The sequence below is a fragment of the Cimex lectularius genome, unplaced genomic scaffold, assembly GCF_000648675.2.
Source record: "Cimex lectularius strain Harlan isolate CLEC.00 unplaced genomic scaffold, Clec_2.1 scaffold200, whole genome shotgun sequence".
NCBI lineage: Eukaryota > Metazoa > Arthropoda > Insecta > Hemiptera > Cimicidae > Cimex > Cimex lectularius.
This window is the reverse complement of record NW_019392893.1, coordinates 1,063,963-1,083,685: the sequence shown is the minus strand read 5'-3', so window position 1 is coordinate 1,083,685 and position 19,723 is coordinate 1,063,963. Positions and strand designations below refer to the sequence as shown.

The following is a 19,723-nucleotide window of genomic DNA, read 5'->3' as shown; positions in this document are numbered from 1 at the left end:
GAAATTTCAAAACAAAAACCATGGATTCGCGACGTCTTGTGAATGAAAGATAATTCCATATGTCAACATACACTCCAGTTATGTATGTTTGGTTTAGGGAAGAGACGACTATTGCCAAACCGAGCCTAAAATAGCCTGATAAAATTTTAATTCTTACTAATCTACTTTCTCAATGTTCATGCTTTTAAAAGAAAAACTTGGTGAATATGAAATTAAATTAATTAAAATCCTCGTTGTTTATAATGCCCCATTTCAGACTAATTATAAAATAGAAAAAGAACTAAAAACTATGCTAATTAAATAAGTTTTTAATGAAAATAGCAAGCATATTCTGGTTTACAAATATATTTTTTTTAATTTTTACACAAGAACTTTATTACTAAATAAGTTTACCAGATAAAAATTGATTAATAAATTGAATTTAAAAAGTACAGTAAAGGAATTAACAAAACAACTTAACAACTAAACGATGTATATACAAAAATTTGTGCAATATTTGATACAATAGCAGTAATACTTTATTAATTAATATATTAATAAATAAGTTTACCAGTTAAAAATTTACCAATATATGGAGTTTAAAAAATACCGTAAAGGAATTAACAAAAAACTTAAAAACTAAACGACGAATATACAAAAATTTGGGCAATGTTTGATACAATAGCAGTAGTACTTGATTAATTAATATATTATTACTTAATTACAATTAATTAAGGTTTTTTTTAGTTGAGATAAAAAAGCCAATGGTACGAGCGGGATTCGAACCCACGATCTTCGGCTAGATACGCCGCTGCTCTACCACTTGAGCCATCGTGACCTCGATCCACTCGGACACTAACTTCCCATCTCAACCCCACCTTTTGAATTTTCCCTCCTTTTTGCCATTTTTCAATTGGTCAAGCGGACCACGAAATTAGTGAAATTAATACTTAAGTTTACCAGCTAAAAATTTATCAATAAATGAAGTTTAAAAAATACAGTAAAGGAATTTAAAAAAACAACTAAACAATGTATAAACAAAAATTTGGGCAATATTTGATACAATAGCAGTAGTACTTTATTAATTAATATATTAATAAATATGTTTACCAGTTCAAAATTTATCAATAAATGAAGTTTTAACAAGACAGTCAAGGAATTAACAAAACAACTTAACAACTAAACGACGAATGTACAAGCATTTGGGCAATATTTGATACAATAGCAGCAGTACTTGATTAATTAATATATTAATACTTAAGTTTATCAGCAAAAAGTTTATCAATAAATGAAGTTTAAAAAATACAGTAAAGGAATTAACAAAACAACTTAACAACTAAACGATGTATGTACACACATTTTGGCAATATTTGATACAATAGCAGTAGTACTTTATTAATTAATATATTAATAATTAAGCTTACCCGTTAAAAATTTATCAATGAATGAAGTTTAAAAAATACAGTAAAGGAATTTAAAAAACAACTAAACGATGAATATACAAACATTTGGGCAATATTTGACACAATAGCAGTAATACTTTATTAATTAATATATTAATAAATAAGTTTACCAGTTAAAAATTTACCAATATATGGAGTTTAAAAAATACCGTAAAGGAATTAACAAAACAACTTAACAACTAAACGACGAATATACAAACATTTGGGCAATATTTGATACAATAGCAGTAGACAATTTCTATTATGGTTTCCTTGCTTTATTGTTTATATTTCCTGCAACTTTTGGGGTATCTCTCCAACTTGGTGAGTTTTGCCTTTTTTAGAGTCTTTTTGTTTCTTCAGTGTCCAGGCAATAACTTCGTTCCTCAACATCATCATCTGAAAAGGTGCAGCCTTTTCAATCTTCCCTCTTTTACGATTTGTGTACTTTGTAGCTTTTGGCTCTGATTTAGTTCTTCCTCTTCTTTGCCTTCTTCTGCAACGGCACCATTTCTCTTGGGTGTTCGTTCTTTTTGGTGGGATTACTTCAAGATTTAATTCATCATCTCTGTTAATCTAACATGTTAATCTATAATTAGAGCGTACTAAGCTCAAGTCGTTCTGTGATCAAACTTCATATTACATTTTAGCTATTTTGATTCAAAATTCAAATCAATTCGTGAGCTGTTTGCACATCGACGCTACTCATAGCAGTACAATTTTCACCACAGTCGACATTACATAGTTTCCTACTTGTTATCTATAAAGGAAATCTTTTTTACAAAGATTTAGTTTAAAGAAACTAGTATTTTTATTAACTTGGAAAGAGAAAACTCTTCTTGTACAATCATATGAGTTGATTTGACGATTAACTAGTTTTCTTTTTATAGTTACTTTTTTAAAAATTCTTTATTGGCTTCGAAATGCCGTAGGCGAGTTGGAAAGAAAAACAGTTTTTTCATGAATTTTCATCAATCTTGATTTGCAATTCCTTTCTGTGCACTTTTCCCCTGGGCCCTTGTTAGAAATTTACTTTCTCGTACTACTAATTAGACAGAGTAGCGTGATGTAGCACGCAATATTTAGTTAAGGACTCACTTCTTAGAATACCGCAGTTTGGCAATTTTCCATTTCCTTCCGGCCTTCGGGGGAATTTCCCAATTGGCTTTCGACAGTATAACCAATTTTGGACAGAAGAGCCATGGGGGCTGAACTTGAAGACGTCGACTTTTGATAATTCGAAACCCAAGGGACCTACTTATATAAAACAGAAAAAATAATGAAAGAGCGAAAATAGATCAACTGTATAATTAAACACTGTTACCCGTTATTAAATAAAACCGTGATGTGTTTTTTTTTTCGATTTACCGAAGTGACCTGCCGACGACTTCGTATTATCAAGTTTCGAATTAACAAGAATCTACTGTATCTTGTTTCGCATATTTCCGAAATTTTACTATTTTTTTCTCTTTCTAGCTTTTTTATTTATGCGTTGTATAGTAAGACCCATTAGTGACCCTGGCTTCAAGGTTCAGAATTCCTCTGTACGTCCATATTTCGAATGCTTCCAGCTTCCAGCTTCTTGCGTAAGGGTCATGTGACACCATAGAGATGCTGAATAGATCAATGTATTTGAGTACGAAATTTAAAAGATAAGTCCGGGTTTGTCAAAACTTCCTTTTTGGAAAGATATAGCTTGTTCATCTCTACGAGGGATTTCACATTTACCTTCGACCTAGCAGTATTCATTCATAAGATGATAATCTCTCAGTTATATCACTGCCGATCTTCAGAAGGTTCACAGGAAGCGTTTTGATTTGATAACCATCCATTTTACCATATGTAAGTTCTCACTTCTCAGAATTCTGCAGTTTTGCAATTTTCCGTTTCCTTCCGGCCTTCGGGGGAATTTCCCAATTGGCTTTCCACATTATAACCAATTTTGGACAGAAGAGCCATGGTGGCAGGCAACTTATTTGTTTATTTCATTGAAGTGATGTGGTATGGACAATGATTTATGAGGACTAAATATTTTTCTTGTTTATCCTTTATTATTTCCATTAAACCACCTAAACTTTTAGAAATTTTCATTTTGTATGAAAATATCTTTATTTTCTTGTATCAACTGGCGTGTCAATAATTTTTTTTAAAGTTTTGTACGGTGCCTGTGATGAAAGGTGAAAAATTATTTCCTGTAATTTGTAAGACCCAAAAATCTTGTACGTGTTGGATCAAGAAGACTCGTGCGTGATCTTATAACAACTCTCCGGTCCGCCCGTTCTCGCTTTATTTCAGGATTTTCCAACATTGCAGATTGAACGGATTGCACTTTGTTTTTCGAGGGATTTCCTGTTATAACCTACTATGAACAAATAATAAATTGGTGTTTATATGTTCGATGTTCCAATGATTATCGCCATTACTTGGATCAGGAACTTAACCAGAAACTTATTAACTTTGAGTCTGAGTCACAGTAAACGATTTCAAAACAAGCACAAAAGAGATTCCAACTATGAAAAGGCAAACACTTTCGCAATAAGACACGCAATACCTTTTAAAATCCTCTTCCGTACTTCACCATTCAATTCACACACTCGACTTAAATCACATATTTATATTCATAAAAAAGCTAAAACGAGAAAGTATTGGTAAATATTTATGAAGGGTCTTATCAAACGGATCTCAGCAATAAAAATAATCCGAAGCTAAATTATGTGTACTTATTTGGTAAAGAGATAAATTTTCTTATTGGTTTTTTTATTTGATATTCTTTCATCTGTTGTTTATTGGTCATTCGATTTTGTTATTTGACAAAGACATCACTTCCTGAATATTTTTCTTTCTTTTTTACAGTCTATCTAGAAACATATATAATTTTAGTTAATTGTAAACCCCGTCACAAAGTATATTATATACTGTTATAATATACTTGCATTTTATACAGATGGAATCTGTCCATGTATTTAGTGCCCCCGAGTAGAATTTTGAAACTGTAACTTGGTCTATATTTAAATAAACACTTTATTATTTTGTGTTATTATTATTAATATACTTCCATTTACAATTCTACTTGTGATTGTATTTTTTGCTCCAATAAATATCTATATAACATATGTGTTTTGAAAAGATGAATTTCTTTCCCAGGTTCTCTCTCTCACTCTCTCTCTCTCTCTCTCTCACTCTCTCTCTCTCACTCTCTCACTCTCTCACTCTCTCTCGTACTCTCTCTGGCTCTTAATTTCCCATTTTCCTCTTTCTCTTTCTCTTTCTCCTTCTTTCTCGTTCACTTTCTTTCTCTCGCTAACACACTCGCTCTGCCTCTTGTCCCCCCTCTCTTTGTGTGTGTCTTTCGCTCTCTCTCCCTCTCTCCCTCTCCCTCTCTCTCTCTCTCTCTCTCTCTCTCTCTCTCTCTCTCTCTCTNTCATAATCTCTCTGGCTCTTTCTCTCTCTTTCGCTCTTTCTTTCTCTCTTTCTCTTCCTTTCCCTTTCTCTCTTTCTCTTCCTTTCCCTTTCTCACTCACTCACTCATCTCTCTCTCTCCCTCTCTCTCTTTCTTTCTCTCTCGTACTCTCTCTGGCTCTCTCTCTTTCTGTTTCTCATACTCTCTCTCTCCCTCTCTCTCTCTCTCTTTCTTTCTCTCTCATACTCTCTCTGTCTTTCTCTCTTTCTGTTTCTCATTCTCTCTCTCTCTCTCTCTTTCTCTCTCTCTCTGTCTCTTTCTTTCTCACTCTCTCACTCTCTCTCTCTCTCTCACTATCTCACATATAGTCTCTCCACAAAGAAAATCATCTTTTTAATTCACCAAATCCCTGTAATGTAATGATGAAAGAGAAACATGCCAAAAACGTCTGGCATACATAAAAAAAATTGTGTATATCTTTTTATTTATTTACTTTTACTACCTTATTTACTACTACTACAAAAATAAGCATTGCATGGCTAAAGTTGATTATTGAAGGCTTTACGCTTATAAAGCTTCAACGCCACGCTGTCTCGTTCCGAAGTTGGGAAGTTTTCGAGCTGCCTCATTGAAAAGCTGCCTTGACATCAACACGTTTTAAATCTTTATAAAAGCGAAGTAGGGAATGTAAATAATGGTCCAGTTCGTATCCGGTTCTTCGCCGTTTACGCAACGTACGAGGAAAATTTCGGTTGGCCAACGACGTAGGGCCATTAGATCTATTCTTCACCCGGACGCCCTTGAAGTCAAAAAGAGGGATAAAACCGAAAACCCTTCTAAATAGGTGAAAGTGATTTGGGTTTTATGCAACAAGGTAACTGACAAGAACACCCACCGTACAACCCCCTCACCCAGCTCGAATAAGTCGTACAATATCTTGAACGAATACCCAGAAATAGTGGGAATACGAGACAAATAAAATTTTAAATTTGGAATGTTTAAAGATGCGGTGAAGATGCGTGGTTATGAACCTGCAGCTGGACCGACTCCGATCACCCTCGTCCGTCTAGTCGCGCTGGTTTCATCCGTCAGAAACATTTCGTCGTTTCACAATTCTCCGTGGTCGGTCTGAGAAGGAATATACAAAAAAAGCAACCACTGATGATGGCGAAATATCAAAACGATAGACCAGCTAGACAAGGCAATGTGATCTGGAATGATCAAGTATGATTAAAAATATTTTAATTTCATTATGCTCTCATTCAGTTGTTTCGAGCAGTTTTATTTTATTTTTTTTGCTATTTCGTTCTTAGTTAAATATCAGCTATACGATATTGTATAAAATGGATGTTGTATTAATGTCAACAGACAATAAACCTAGATTGGGTCATAGTTCTATGAGAAAATTTAAATTTTCTTACCTTCAGGACAAAAATGAAGATAGATGTCAATAAACCAGCAAGAAATATTTTGTTGATAGTCTGGTGTTTTTGGGTCAAGTACAGAATTGGTACTGTGCTTTTCTTGACTAACCAATTTTCAGAATCATTGTTTACCAATTTTGACAATCAGGGATGAAATTAATCACCAACATGTTTCTTTATACTATTCTAAATTCTTGTTACTCTTTTTCTATAATTAATGTATATCATAATTTCACTAATTTCGTGGTCCGCTTGACCAATTAATATATTACAATTAATTAAGGTTTTTAGTTGAGATAAAAAAGTCAATGGCAAGAGCGGGATTCGCGATCTTCGGCTGCGGCGGCGTATCTAGCCGAAGATCGTGGGTTCGAATCTCGCTCGTGCCATTGACTTTTTTATCTCAATTAAAAACCTTAATCAATTGTAGTTTATCATAATGTGCAACATATTGCGTTTAGGTTCACTCCGAGAGCTACACAGAAAATATCCTGTATATTTTGTGCAATTCCAGTTTTTAAAAAATTATAAGCAGATTTATGTTCCTTTGTGGATTATGAAGCGAACGTAATTGACTTTCACTTGGATTACAGAGAAATTATTCCGAAAATGCATTATGTAAATCATTGAGATCGCTGTTTCCTGGTAGTCCAATGGCTAAATACCAGTTTTTACATCGAAATTTGTTACATCTTACGTTTTTTGAAAAGTGAGGGTGTAAATAAAATGGTTTTGAATGAAAATTGATACTAAAGCATGACTTCGTTTATGATGTGTTTATTGTTTAAATTAATCATACTTTTTATCTAAGGTCTTGGTTGAGATGAAAAGGCCAATGTCACGGCTATTAGAGGAACGGTGTGTAGGGCCGAAGGTCGTGGGTTCGAATCCCGCTCGTGACACTGCTTTTTCACATCAACCAAGAACTTAGTTAAAAAGTATAATTAACTTCAATAAGTAATAGGTCAACTATGACTACTAAATACATATATGGATTTATTTAATGTTATGAAATTACATAATTTCTTTGAAATTGTAATTTGGTCGTTTGATCATCCTGATCTGCGTACCCTCACTTTGTTGGCCTGTCAGGCGTGTCGCGTTTCGGCCTCTCGTCATCTTCACAGTGTTTGTCTTTTTTTAAAAATTGCTAGTTGAATTAAACAACAATTATCTTTATTCAGAACAATTCAATTAATGTTTATATCATAATATTCAATTGTATATCTTGTTCAAAATTGTATGAAAAACTCAAATGGAGTTGAAAAAATTATATCGTTTATTAGTGGAATTACTCTAAAATAAGTAAATATGGGGCAAAACCAAAATCCTAAACACTCACGCTTTTTAAGGTGAAAAAAGTTGAAATTTTTAGTAAAATAATATTCGCATTTGCAAAAATTGTTGGATAAATTTACAATCGATTAAACGAAACACTTCCTCACTGAAGATGTCGCAATGCCGACCTGGACCCACAAGTGACCCAATGAAGTTCAGCAATCATCAGGTTTTTACGATCATCTATAAATAAGTTTTTTACACTTTTGGCCAATTTACTTAGATTTCCTTTATAACTTTAATATAACTTTACTTTATATTTAAAGAATTGTTATAATAAATGATATTTATAATATTATATTTTATGGAAAAAATCGTGTTTTTGTATAATTTGAAAAAGTCTTAGCCCATTGTGTTTTGAGGTATCTGAGGTACCAAAGATAACAAAAATCTTCCACTCGTAGGAAAAACTATACTGTTTTAAAGCTGCAAAACCAAACTATTTTTTAGAAATTTAATTAACATTCAGTATAAATAACTTTATAACTCTACTATACTTTTAAATATATAGATTGTGTTAAATAAATACTATGTAAAATGAAAAATATTTACGAAAACAATAATATTTTTCATGAATTGTAGGAATTTCGTTTTTTCCTTGTTGTTCACATAATTGTAGATCAGGTTTCCTTTATGGAACTTTTCGAACCAGTCATTATTTTTCTCATAAGCATTGCTCGCACATACAATGCAATTTTAGATGAAATTTCAAGATGTCTCCAATTGTATTTTGGACTGTCTGAGTGTACCAAAGTTACTCAAAATCTTCCACCTGTTAGTTGCAAATTTTGGTATAGTATGGATTCAAACACAAATTCCATTGTTATCTGTCAAGCTTTCGACGTATTTTACGTTCATCAACAGGGCAAAACAATCCTAAAGGTGTCTACAGATGATTGACATAATCAAGTTTTTAACAAATGGTTAAAATTTTTTTGAAGAACTCAGTCCCAACATTGCCAAGGTCTGTCAGTTTTACAGTTGTTGGTTTTTCAAAGTAATTTGAAACCATCTGTAAAAAATGTAATTATGTTATCTATCTTTCAGACTGTTTTGCACTGATGATGACCTTAAGATCTAAAGCTTGGTAGATTATTGAATTTGTTTTTACGCCCAGATACCAAGATCCAGACGAGTGAGTAAAAACGTGGTCGATACAACTTTAAACAAAACGTTGTCAGTCTTTTTAAAATGTCTTTTTTTCTGTTCTTTCTTATGTCCATTACCGTTGATCATAACTTCTACCCCCTTGCGTTTACAAAAAACGAACTTTCATGATGTACTTGCTATAACTTTCCCGAGCAATGAGACAGCTTTCGTGATAAGTTGAAGCGAAAGTGGGTTGCAAATTGCATAAGTCATACTGTTATTCAAATTTCGCGAGGTACGATCATGATCATAGTTTTCTGACGCGCTGGAAACCTAATCTCGAATTCCATGCTGGATAGACAGGACGGCGAGACCTTTTAAAAAAATCTAGTATTCAATAAAACACACTGCTTAAGTTTTACAACTTAAAAAAAAAACCCATTCCTTCTTCTGGAATAAGGCGATTTATTACAGAATTTACGCAACGATTTCATATGAAGTGACTTGATCGTCATTTGACTTTCTGTCGAAGTGCTCTATTGCAAAAATAATTTATGACATGTGTCATGTTTTGGGGGAACGATTACATCATTTATTCTGCTTTCTTCGTTCTCTTTCTATCATTCATGACATTAATGTCTGATATGTGTCACAAAAATTGGACTTCCGCAGCGGAAACGGCCTTCTTCGCCTTTCGATGTTTTCATTTTTAGACTACCGGAAATAGAAAATCCTTTCTGCAGCTATTCAAATGGCGGTCCTTGAAGTTTAAGGCAAGGAAGGACGAATCTCGACAAGAATGACTTTAAAAAATTCATTTGCTTGCTAAATAAACAATATTTTGTCTCTCTTTTTATCTAAACTTCACTTTTGCAATGCTGGTTAATTAAATTTAGTACACATCTTTAGCATAACGACTGATTATTTTGCTGCAGTTAGAATAATTTTTCTTTTTGATGTTGCTCTTGAATATCTTTAAACCTTCATCCATCACATAGTTAACAAAACTGGAAATAATTTTTGAAAATTGTCAGCCATCTGTAACAATCATTGCATGGATCCCCTAGACAAAGAGCAACTTGTGTCACTCATGAGTGTGAACAAATTTATCATTGCCACAACTCAAACAAATTAATTAAAGAAAAGAAAAATCTGGACCAGACCCAAATAAATCAGAACAATGACCTTTTAAAATAAGTGTATTAAAATTAAAAAATAAATAAATAAATAAATAAAAATAAAAAGTGACCAGTGACATACGATGTGCCTTTAACAACGTTGAATAAAAGGTCCTTCCTCGTCCTTTCAGGTCTCACCAGCTCTTCCTGAATCCTGCGGTTGAGCTTATCCCAACCCAAAGGATAATACTTGTTAAAAAAATATTGTTATAAAAAATCCCCCCCACAAAAAAAAAAAAAAAAAACGGGGAAAAAGAAAATTATTATTCTTATACATTCAAATGTTTGAAATTTTGCAAGGATACACATATATCACTGATCACTTTTTTATTTTAATGCACTTCTTTTAAAAGGTTATTGTTTTAATTTATTTGGGTCAGGTCCCAATTTTTCTTTTCTTTAATTAATTTGTTTGAGCTGTAGAACTGATATTTGTTCATACTCGTGAGTGACATGAGTTGCACGATGTGAAAAAGATCTGCGCAAATATCATTATAAATATTGGTAGCGATATTTTCACATATGCAAAAAAAGTACATATTATTGAATATTTTATAATTTAATTGTTTATTTACAAATTTAATAATTGTTTAATTAAGAACTATGTTTTTTGTTAGGCAGTTAAAATTAATTAACAAATCAGTAAAGAAATTGCCCATAAATTCAACCTTTTTGGCTAAACCAGATTTCAGGATTTCCTCAATTTCAGTGCTCTTCAAGCTAGTGGTGATTACATGTCCACTAGCGAATCGAGTTCTGATTTATATCCGCTTAACTATGCAAAAATAACGAAAAAAAGATGTGCCTTCAACGATTGAATAAAAGGTCCTTTTTCATCCTTTCGGGTCTCAACCAGCTCCGCCCAAAGCCTGTGTGTGAAGGATTAGCTTATCTCAAACCAAAGGATAATACTTGTTAACAAAAATATTGTTATACATCATAGTAAATTATTTTAAAAATATTAACTTCTGGGTAATTTCAATTTATCTAAATTTAGATCATGCCATTGTGTGTTGTTAAAATTAAATAGATTTACATTCATTCCTATTTTCTGCTTTTTTAACTTTGCACATAAAATTAATTTGAATTTTTTGTGCTAAAAATACTTATTCTTTTTATTTTTAAGTACTAACCAGATTTTTTAAAACTTTTTTTCTTAATTTTATTCTAAAAACAAGATTTTTTTCAGATGGATAATATACCCACATTTTATTACAAGCCCCTTGAGGTGCCAAAGGAATTTCAATATCTCCCTGACAGGATTTCTGAATACCTCAATGGAAAGACTCTCTTTATTACTGGAGGGTCGGGATTTTTGGGCAAAGTCCTTATCGAAAAGATACTGCGTAAAGCCCCTAACGTGACCAAGATCTACATGCTGATGCGATCAAAGAAAGGAAAGGATGCAAAGCAGCGTATTGAAGAACTGTTCAATTCTGTTGTAAGTAATTTTTTTTAAACGTAAAATATAAAATAAAATAATTTTTTTATATGTTAAACGCATTAACTTATTATAGGTGTTCTCCCTTTTGAAAAAACAACATGGGAATAAGATAGTAGAAAAGGTCGTCCCAATTGCTGGCGATGTCAGTCAGGCCAATTTGGGAATTTCACCAGAAGACAGAAAACTGCTTCACGATTCTGTTGAGGTGGTTTTCCACGCTGCTGCCACGATCAGGTTCGATGAGCCTTTAAAGAAAGCTGTGCTTCTCAATACCCGAGGGACCAAGTACATGATAGAGCTTGCTGAAGAAATGAAAAAACTCGAGGTATCTTTTCCCCCAAAAATAATTATTTTAATTGTCGCTTAACCATTTCTGTCTCTTTAGGTATTTTTACACATATCTACTGCATATTGCCAGTTGGACCAGAAAGTCCTAGAAGAAACACTCTACTCCTGTCCGAACGACCCGCATAAAATCATCAAAAGCTGTGAACTCATGGATGAAGAATTAGTCGACAAAGTTAGCGAAAAGTAAGTTGTAAAAATATGTTTCAAGGTCTTTTAAATTTTAATTTTACCGATATATAATTACATAGTATGTATCTCAAGTTTTGCTCAGATACCGCTGAGGATCTTTTCCTTAAGTAATTTTTTTTTTAAATAAAATGTCTACTTTAACCAGTCATGTTTCAAAATAATTATTGAGGACATTATAGTGAGGCAATTTAAATTAATCATCTCTCATGATAGAATATTAAGTTATGTCATAAATAAACAAGCATTAATTGCAGTTTCATTTTTTGCTCTTTTGTAAAGCACACTGTCAAAATGGCACCATGATCAGTGTTCATAACAAATTGTATAATATGACATAATGAATATTAATGATTTTTAATTTTTGAATTAAAATATTACAAAATATATACATATGCATTTTGACAAATGAATTTAGGCATTAATGTGACATACTTATGAAGAAAACAAAGAAAAAATTATTTTTTAAATATTCAGATATCGTGAGATGTGACACACCCGACCGCACCTCACGATATTTGAATAACTATCGATTAACAGTCACTAATCTACACATTTTTTAAATTATTTTACACCAAAAAATCACAATCTGACATAAGTTGGCAAATTTACAACCAAAAACATCAAAATACCAAAACTATTTGTATTTTGTCAAATTATACTACACTAAGAGGCAAAAATAATGGCCTCCCTTAATTTTTTAAATTATATCTTAGACAATTCTCCATTGATTGTCTTAAAATATTTGGTCCGTTTTAAGGGTTTAGAGGTAAATAAAACCCATATAAAAATCTCCCATTTGTGTTTACAATTAAATTTTGTAAATAAATTTTTGAATAGTTATTCTTCTTCTTTGTTGGGTTTTCTGTAAATCTTCTTTCTAATGCTCCAGTGGTTTGCTTTTTATTAAGTTGTACCATTTGCAAGTTTCTAATTTGTTGGAGTGATGGTTTTAAATGATACAGATTTAGCTAGATCATTGCATTGTTGGAAGATGGAAAAGTTAAGCGTATTTGGCCAGGGACCTTAATATTCCCAGAACAACTGTCCAAAGGGTCTTTCATCGCTACCAAGTTACTGGGGGTTACTCAAGAAGCCATCAGGTCACCATCATGTCACATCTCGGTGTGATGATCGTTTTATTGTTCATTCAAAACCACGTAAAATCTATCACAGTGTATGCAAGCGGTTATCAATGCAAAAGGAAGAAATGCTCCGAACTGAATTGAATATTTTCATTTTTTCCATAGAAACATTTTTGGTAAAATTGTGTTACGCAGTTTAGTTTTTTAAATTAATTTATTTTTTATTTAACTGTATTTTATATTTTACTTTAGAATATCCAGTAAACAATAAAAAATAAAAATTTTAACGATTGCAAGTATTTACTTAAGAGGGTGGACACTTTTTTTGCCTCTCAGTGTAGTTCAAAGAAATCAATCACGATCATTCCAATTGCCAGGAGATGTTGGCACAGCAATGCAATGGGCCATATGCACAAATCATTGTGGCAATGTTGCATATGCACAGAGTGTGCCGTCACCAGCAAAATATTAACTGAACTGGCATGGCACATTACAGTGTTGGCCAGTGACAGTCTAATGGGTGTTTTCCTATGCTATTGGTACAAGGAATATTTCTTTGCATGTATCGGATGGTTACAGTCCTAGTATGATACGTACTAGTGTGCAAAGACCTTAAGCCGGCATGTAAGATCAGAGGTGATTATTTTTATTTAGTATATCTCCACGAGGTCTAGGGCTGAGTGTCTGTCTCTCTGACCACTTGGGTACCGCAGTCCTCAGATTATAACAATTGCACGTATTTACTAAGCAAAAACCAGGGTAGCCATTTTTTCCCCTCTCAGTGTATCTATGTTTATTCACAAAAAAGATTTTTTTATTGTTTGAAAAATTCTCTGGCCTGGATTATAATAACTTAGTGTGTAAGTGAAAAATTTTGTAATATGACTTTCCCTTTTCCAGAATATTGAAAGAATTTCCAAATTCATACGCTTTTACGAAAAACCTGTCTGAGAGCCTTATCAGTGATGCGATAAATAAAGGCATGCCTATTATAGTCCTGAGACCTTCAATTGGTAATTAATATTATTGCAGTACTATTTCTGTACATTGACTGTATTTATATTAGCATTTGACAACTTTTTACAGTCATTCCAACTTGGTTAGAGCCAATCCCAGGATGGACGGACAATATAAATGGACCGACAGGGCTACTTATCGGTGCTGGAAAAGGTGTTATCCGGACTATGTATTGCGATAACAGCGGATATGCTGATTACATGCCAGTGGACATTTGTGTGAATGGAATCCTGATCGCTCTCCTCAATTACGCTGTTTTTGGGTAAGTAGTATTGATATGACAGTTGTATTCCTGTTACTAATTTTCCTTTTCAGAAACAAACACTTGAAGGTGTACAACGTTTGCTCCAATGAGGAATGGAAAATAACCTGGCAACAGATCATCGATGTCGGTAAAGACATTATCACTAATGAAGTGCCACTTAACAATGCTGTCTGGTACCCAGGAGGCAGCATGAAGCGCAGTCGATTCCTGCATAATATCTGCGTCATACTTTTTCACATGCTACCTGCCTACTTTATCGATTCACTAATTTATTTAGCTGGTCATAAACCTGTGTAAGTAATAACGCCTCTGGCAAATGAATGATCTAAGAAATAATCGATATTCTCAAAACAGGCTGCTGAGAGTGCAAGACAGGATTAATAAAGGATTTGAAGTATTTGAGTATTATGCAAACAATCAATGGGACTTCAAAAACGATAATCTAAGAAATTTACGAAACGTTTTAAATGAACGAGAAAAGCTTGAGTACTGCATCAATGGCACATCTATGGACATGAGGCTTTACTTCAGGGATTGCATTCTTGCCGCGCGTTCCTATATCCTCAAGGAGCCCCCAGAGACTATCCCCGGGGCCAGAAGGCATATGAGAATGTAAGCCAGAAATCAGCTTTAAAATTTACTTTTTATGATTTTTTTATTATAGAGAAATTTATTGTTCGGATTCAGTAGTTAAAATATTTACACTCCTTTGTTGATTAAAAATCTTTGTCTTTGATAACAATTTATTAGTGAATATCAGACAGGCTTTAGGCATGGGTACTCAACCTTCATCTCATGCACATTATGTATCCTTGAAAAGAGGTGGAAAGCTTTACTGATTTTTTGTTGCCGTAAAACGGCTTTTGGAAACAAAACCGTGCTGCTCTATTTCCAAAGCTTTGTAATATTTTCAAAATTTGTTAACCGTTTGAAATCCCTATATTGTAACTTAACAGCTGGTATGAAAGGAGTGAATGGGAACTTGAATTTTTGATAGTGGAAAGGGTGTTTGCCAAGGTTGCTTACTGAGCCCAATGTTGTTTTCCATGTTTATTGTTGATTTTCATCTGGCTCTTGAATGCGGTGTACTATAATGAATGTATTAATGGATGCTGATTATGTGATCTTGTTGATAACGAGCTATTGTGACCTTAGCAAATCTAAAGTATGGTATTCTGAGGACATTTCATTAATCAGCAATTAATTGAAATTATACGTACATATTCCAAGTATAAGTATTTGTCTTCACCACCTGTCAACATGGATATGGTTAAATTTTCTTGGCCCTTAGTACCTTGACCACTCAAGGTAGGTGTTTCAGTTGATATGCCACTCTATCTCCTGTTATGGTGCTTAAGTTTGGGTAAGGTGCTAGAAAGACCACACTTTTTTTAATATAAAGAACTATTTGCTTGTGCCCACAATCCATGCTACACCTACAATCACAGGTCGAAATACTTTATTTTAAAACTACACTTTAATAAATACTTCAACAATGTAATAAATTTGCTCCCCTTCTTTCTACCCAGATGGCCCAGAAACTGTAAGCGGGCTTTGATGCTCTTTGTGCTTAACCTAGGCAATAAGAAACATTCAATGTAAGCACTTAACTACTTTTGTCTGGAGGGAAGATAGGGTTCCAAAATACAATAAACCAGAGAGATATATTCATAAATATTTATTGTTACACTGGCCCATCATAACATAGTAGCAAACAGACAAAAATTATAATCAAGTCTAACTACGGAGATGAGCTTATTCTCTTGAAGATTCACCCTAAATGATGAGGTATCACAGGCTAAACCCTATTTACTGAAAATGGTGCGATGCCAAAACGTTTAATAATTCAACAAACCTGAAGTAAGATGACCTCAACACTTGTTCAATACGAGTTCACCGACTCCCAGACCAACATCCAGCATCAGCTAAATATGCTGGATTACATGTATACTTTCATTATTGTCATGTATTTAACAATTTGTAAATACATATAAAAAATGGTTTTATAGTTGGCAACTAATCAAAATTGCAAACTGGCATAAATATTTAGGTGTTGTTTTTCAGAGCTTACTATTTATTTACCTTTCCTGTATAGTGTACTTTTGTTTTCACTGTCTGATGCTATGTTTTACCTCTATTTTAATTAATTATTTATTTTTTGCTGGCCAACTCTAAGGTCATTGCCAGGTCCTCATATATTTTCCACCTCGCATTTTTTACTTATTGTTGAGTTTGAGGCTAATGATGAGTATACTCTTGCCATCATTATAAATGCTTCATTAGTGATAAGCGAGAACTAATCGGAGAGATGAGTCTGCTGTTGTTGTTGATTAGTGATTGGTGAGAGCTCATCAGGTAGAAGAGTCTCGAGGTGTGAGTGAGACCTCGTCGGGTTTACAGATCTGAAGGTAAGGTGAGTTCTCATTAAGTAGACGAGTCTGAAGCCCTGCTTATATACGCGCTGGCTCTGTTCTGATTTACTGCAGAGGGGAGGGCAAGACCATTCCAGAACCGGAAGTGACATCTAACAGATACCGTGGTAACCGTAGGTTTCCACTACATTGGTATTGGTGCTGTTGTTTATACTCTTCCAAACTCTTTTACTCTTCCGTAAATGGCTTATGTTCCTAATTCAGTGTTAAATACATGACTATGTTGACACACTAAATTATTTACAAAACCACAATTGGGAAGACATCAGAAATAACCGTCTTAACCTGTCTTCCCCTTCATTCTCGCTAATAAATACATTTGTAAGAGTAGACCTGTTTATGCCTAATGAAAGTAGGGAATTATATCATTATTTTATTTATTTTATTTACTTTTTTTTTTAAATTACATCTCATCTTCTACAATGTCTTCATGACAATTCAATCCAAGCCAAGGGGGTATTTCACTAAATTATTTTTATAATCTTGTTTTTTTTTTTTTTTTTTTTTTTTTTTTTTTTTTTTTTTTTTTTTTTTTGTACAGTAAAGTTACCGCCAATAATGAACATATAACTCTTTTACATTTTCAGGATGTACTGGGTCGATGTGCTCACAAGAATCGCATTCCTCTTCTTTATCTTTTGGTTCTTCATGTCTTCAGCAGGGCCCCTCTACAACTTTGGGCAGACTGTGTACAATCTTATTTGCCATATACTTTCTTTTTTCACAACTGATTCTACTGTGCAGTCGCTTAAAAATGAAGTCTGATAAGGGTTTTAAACATATAATTGCATTTTTGTTAGAATAGCTTAGGGTTTTAGTTTTAGAATTAAATTTTAAGAACGTAAGTATTAAAATTGTCTTGTTTTATTATTGTTTTAGTTTTTAAAATAAAATTAAAGCTTAGGTTATCATATTACATTATATAATTTTTATTAATCAAATTTTAACTGTGATATAATCACAATGTCCATCTTAAATATTATAATGTATTAAACATATTTCATATCTATGTATGTGACTATATATTTATGATAGTAAAAGATTATTTCTAGTGATAGAAGTTAATTTTTCATCAAACTTAAATCAAAATTAATTATACTGTTCATTTAAAAACATAACCTGTCATCTTAATTGTAAATAAAATATGTATTATTATTTTATATTTTTATGAACTTTTTAATTCTTTTGTCATCAAAGCTCAATAAAGCATGACAGCACATCCCTGTTAAATATTTTTTCCACTTGTTTCAATTAAGAAAAAAACAGAAAGTGAGTAAAAATAATGCTTTGTTTGGCCAGTATCAGCTGCTTAAGAATAATAATTATTTTAATTTGAACAAATGCTTTTATTTTTTTATTTATAAGGTGCATAATAAAAATCACAAGGGAATCAACAATGTTGGAAAGAGCAGACAAAATACAACATAAATTTTTGATAAAAGTGGAGATGCATTGGATTTATTTTGACTTTTACCTAATACAGCCAGCACTTATAGAAAAAAAAAAATTATTGTACAATTAAGGGACTGCAGTGGCTGAGTGATCAACTTGAAAAAGTAGGATAAAGTGGTTTGACCCCTCATTCCAGTCTCCCAACAATGGAATCTACTCCTAGCCATATCCGACTTGTATCTCGGAAAAAAATCAGAAAATCAAAAATACTGCATGACACACAATACTGAGGAAAGCTAAAATTGATTATGATGACTAATTACATAAGTTTAAAAAAAAATAAATTTGGAAACGAGTTAACCAAAAGTGCGTTTGTAATAAATCAAAGGAACAATCTGTGGTAAAACCTAACAACACTAACAATTTATTTGATTAAGATTGCACTTAATTTGCCAAATAAAAATAATTCAAATGTGATGCTTTGTACTTTAAGAGTTGCTTTAGTCATGAAATTATAGAAGTTACCAATAAGCTAAAAAAAAAATTGAATGTACCTGACTACTATGGTCATAAAACAGAGCTTATAAATATAAAAAAACTTATAATATAAGTATCACAACCATTGTGTACATTAATAAATGAAAGTATTATATAAATCTATATTTCCTGTCAGAAAATAGGTGTGGTGCTCCCATTATATAAAAAAGGTGATAAAAATTTAATATTGAATTATAGACCTACATCTAGCTTCCTGGTTTTTGCCAAAATATCTGAAAAACGCTTAAAACCCCGACTACTGGAACACTGAAATAAATAACATGTTCACTAACAATCAATTTGGCTTTCATAAAAACAATAGTACAAAATATGCATTTTAAAATTTGTTTACTTCTTTTTTACTGCTTTGAAGTGTTCCTATTTTTTAGCAGCGTTGCTTGACCTTAACCTTAACTCATTGCCGCACCTAACTCTCAAACAGCAGTCTGTTATGTAGAATTTCAGGATAAGATAATAAAGTGTGAGTAGGAAGTGTTTGAGTTTATAAAGAGCATGCCCAGGTGCCAGACCCTTCAAAAGCTTATGCTACATCTAAAAATGCACCCAAGCAATATTTTTCATTCTCAAAAGTGGAGATAAATTCAACAACTCCGAAATCCTGTTGAATAATAGAATAATGTGGAAGGAAGCCGAATTGGTGAGAAGTAACATTGAAGAAACAGTCTTGCTCTCCACTGTACATCAACAACAAAGAGATACTGACTTCCACTCAAGTCAAATACCTAGGATTACACCTAGAGAACAGACTGATGTGGAATTGCCACATAAGACTTAAAACATAACAACTTAACAGAAGACTTGGATAACTACGAGACGCCTAGGACCGAAGATCTGAACTTTTGACTCAACTAACCTTACAAGACTTTACTGTAACTATTTTGGACAAACAGAATGCACAAGTCCTCTCGGATTAGAGCATCCACTCTAGTGCTTCTTTTCTTCACGACTCGCATCATGGGACAAAATGATCCTCATCTTACCAGATTCTCCAAACGGTTGTTCATAAATTGAGATGACTGTTCCTGTGGTTTAGCCTAGTCATCATCCTTCAATTCTATGCAGATCACTTTCGTCACAACCTGGGGCAATTCCAGTACATTTCCTACATGACAGCATAGATTCTATTCTTCCTGAAGTTCCCTTGTT

The 19,723-nt window shown here is 32.9% G+C and overlaps 1 protein-coding gene across 3 annotated transcripts in view; it reads left to right on the top strand.

Annotated features, from left to right (window-relative positions):
• Positions 1–17,732, top strand: part of LOC106667737 (putative fatty acyl-CoA reductase CG5065) — a 34,976-nt gene extending 17,244 nt beyond the window's left edge. Inside the window, exons 1-9 of one of the 3 annotated variants that reach the window (XM_014395868.2) lie at positions 5,868–6,045; positions 11,040–11,291; positions 11,368–11,619; positions 11,680–11,825; positions 13,814–13,926; positions 14,000–14,192; positions 14,246–14,488; positions 14,550–14,807; positions 17,215–17,732. In XM_014395868.2, the coding sequence (XP_014251354.1) occupies positions 5,983–6,045; positions 11,040–11,291; positions 11,368–11,619; positions 11,680–11,825; positions 13,814–13,926; positions 14,000–14,192; positions 14,246–14,488; positions 14,550–14,807; positions 17,215–17,392 (1,698 nt within the window). In that variant the 5' untranslated portion in view covers positions 5,868–5,982 and the 3' untranslated portion in view covers positions 17,393–17,732. Of the gene's footprint in view, positions 1–5,867; positions 6,046–10,801; positions 10,823–11,039; positions 11,292–11,367; positions 11,620–11,679; positions 11,826–13,813; positions 13,927–13,999; positions 14,193–14,245; positions 14,489–14,549; positions 14,808–17,214 lie in introns of those variants that run through there. The other 2 variants (XM_014395870.2, XM_014395869.2) reach the window with 2 other exon arrangements.
• The last annotated feature ends 1,991 nt before the right edge of the window (positions 17,733–19,723 follow it).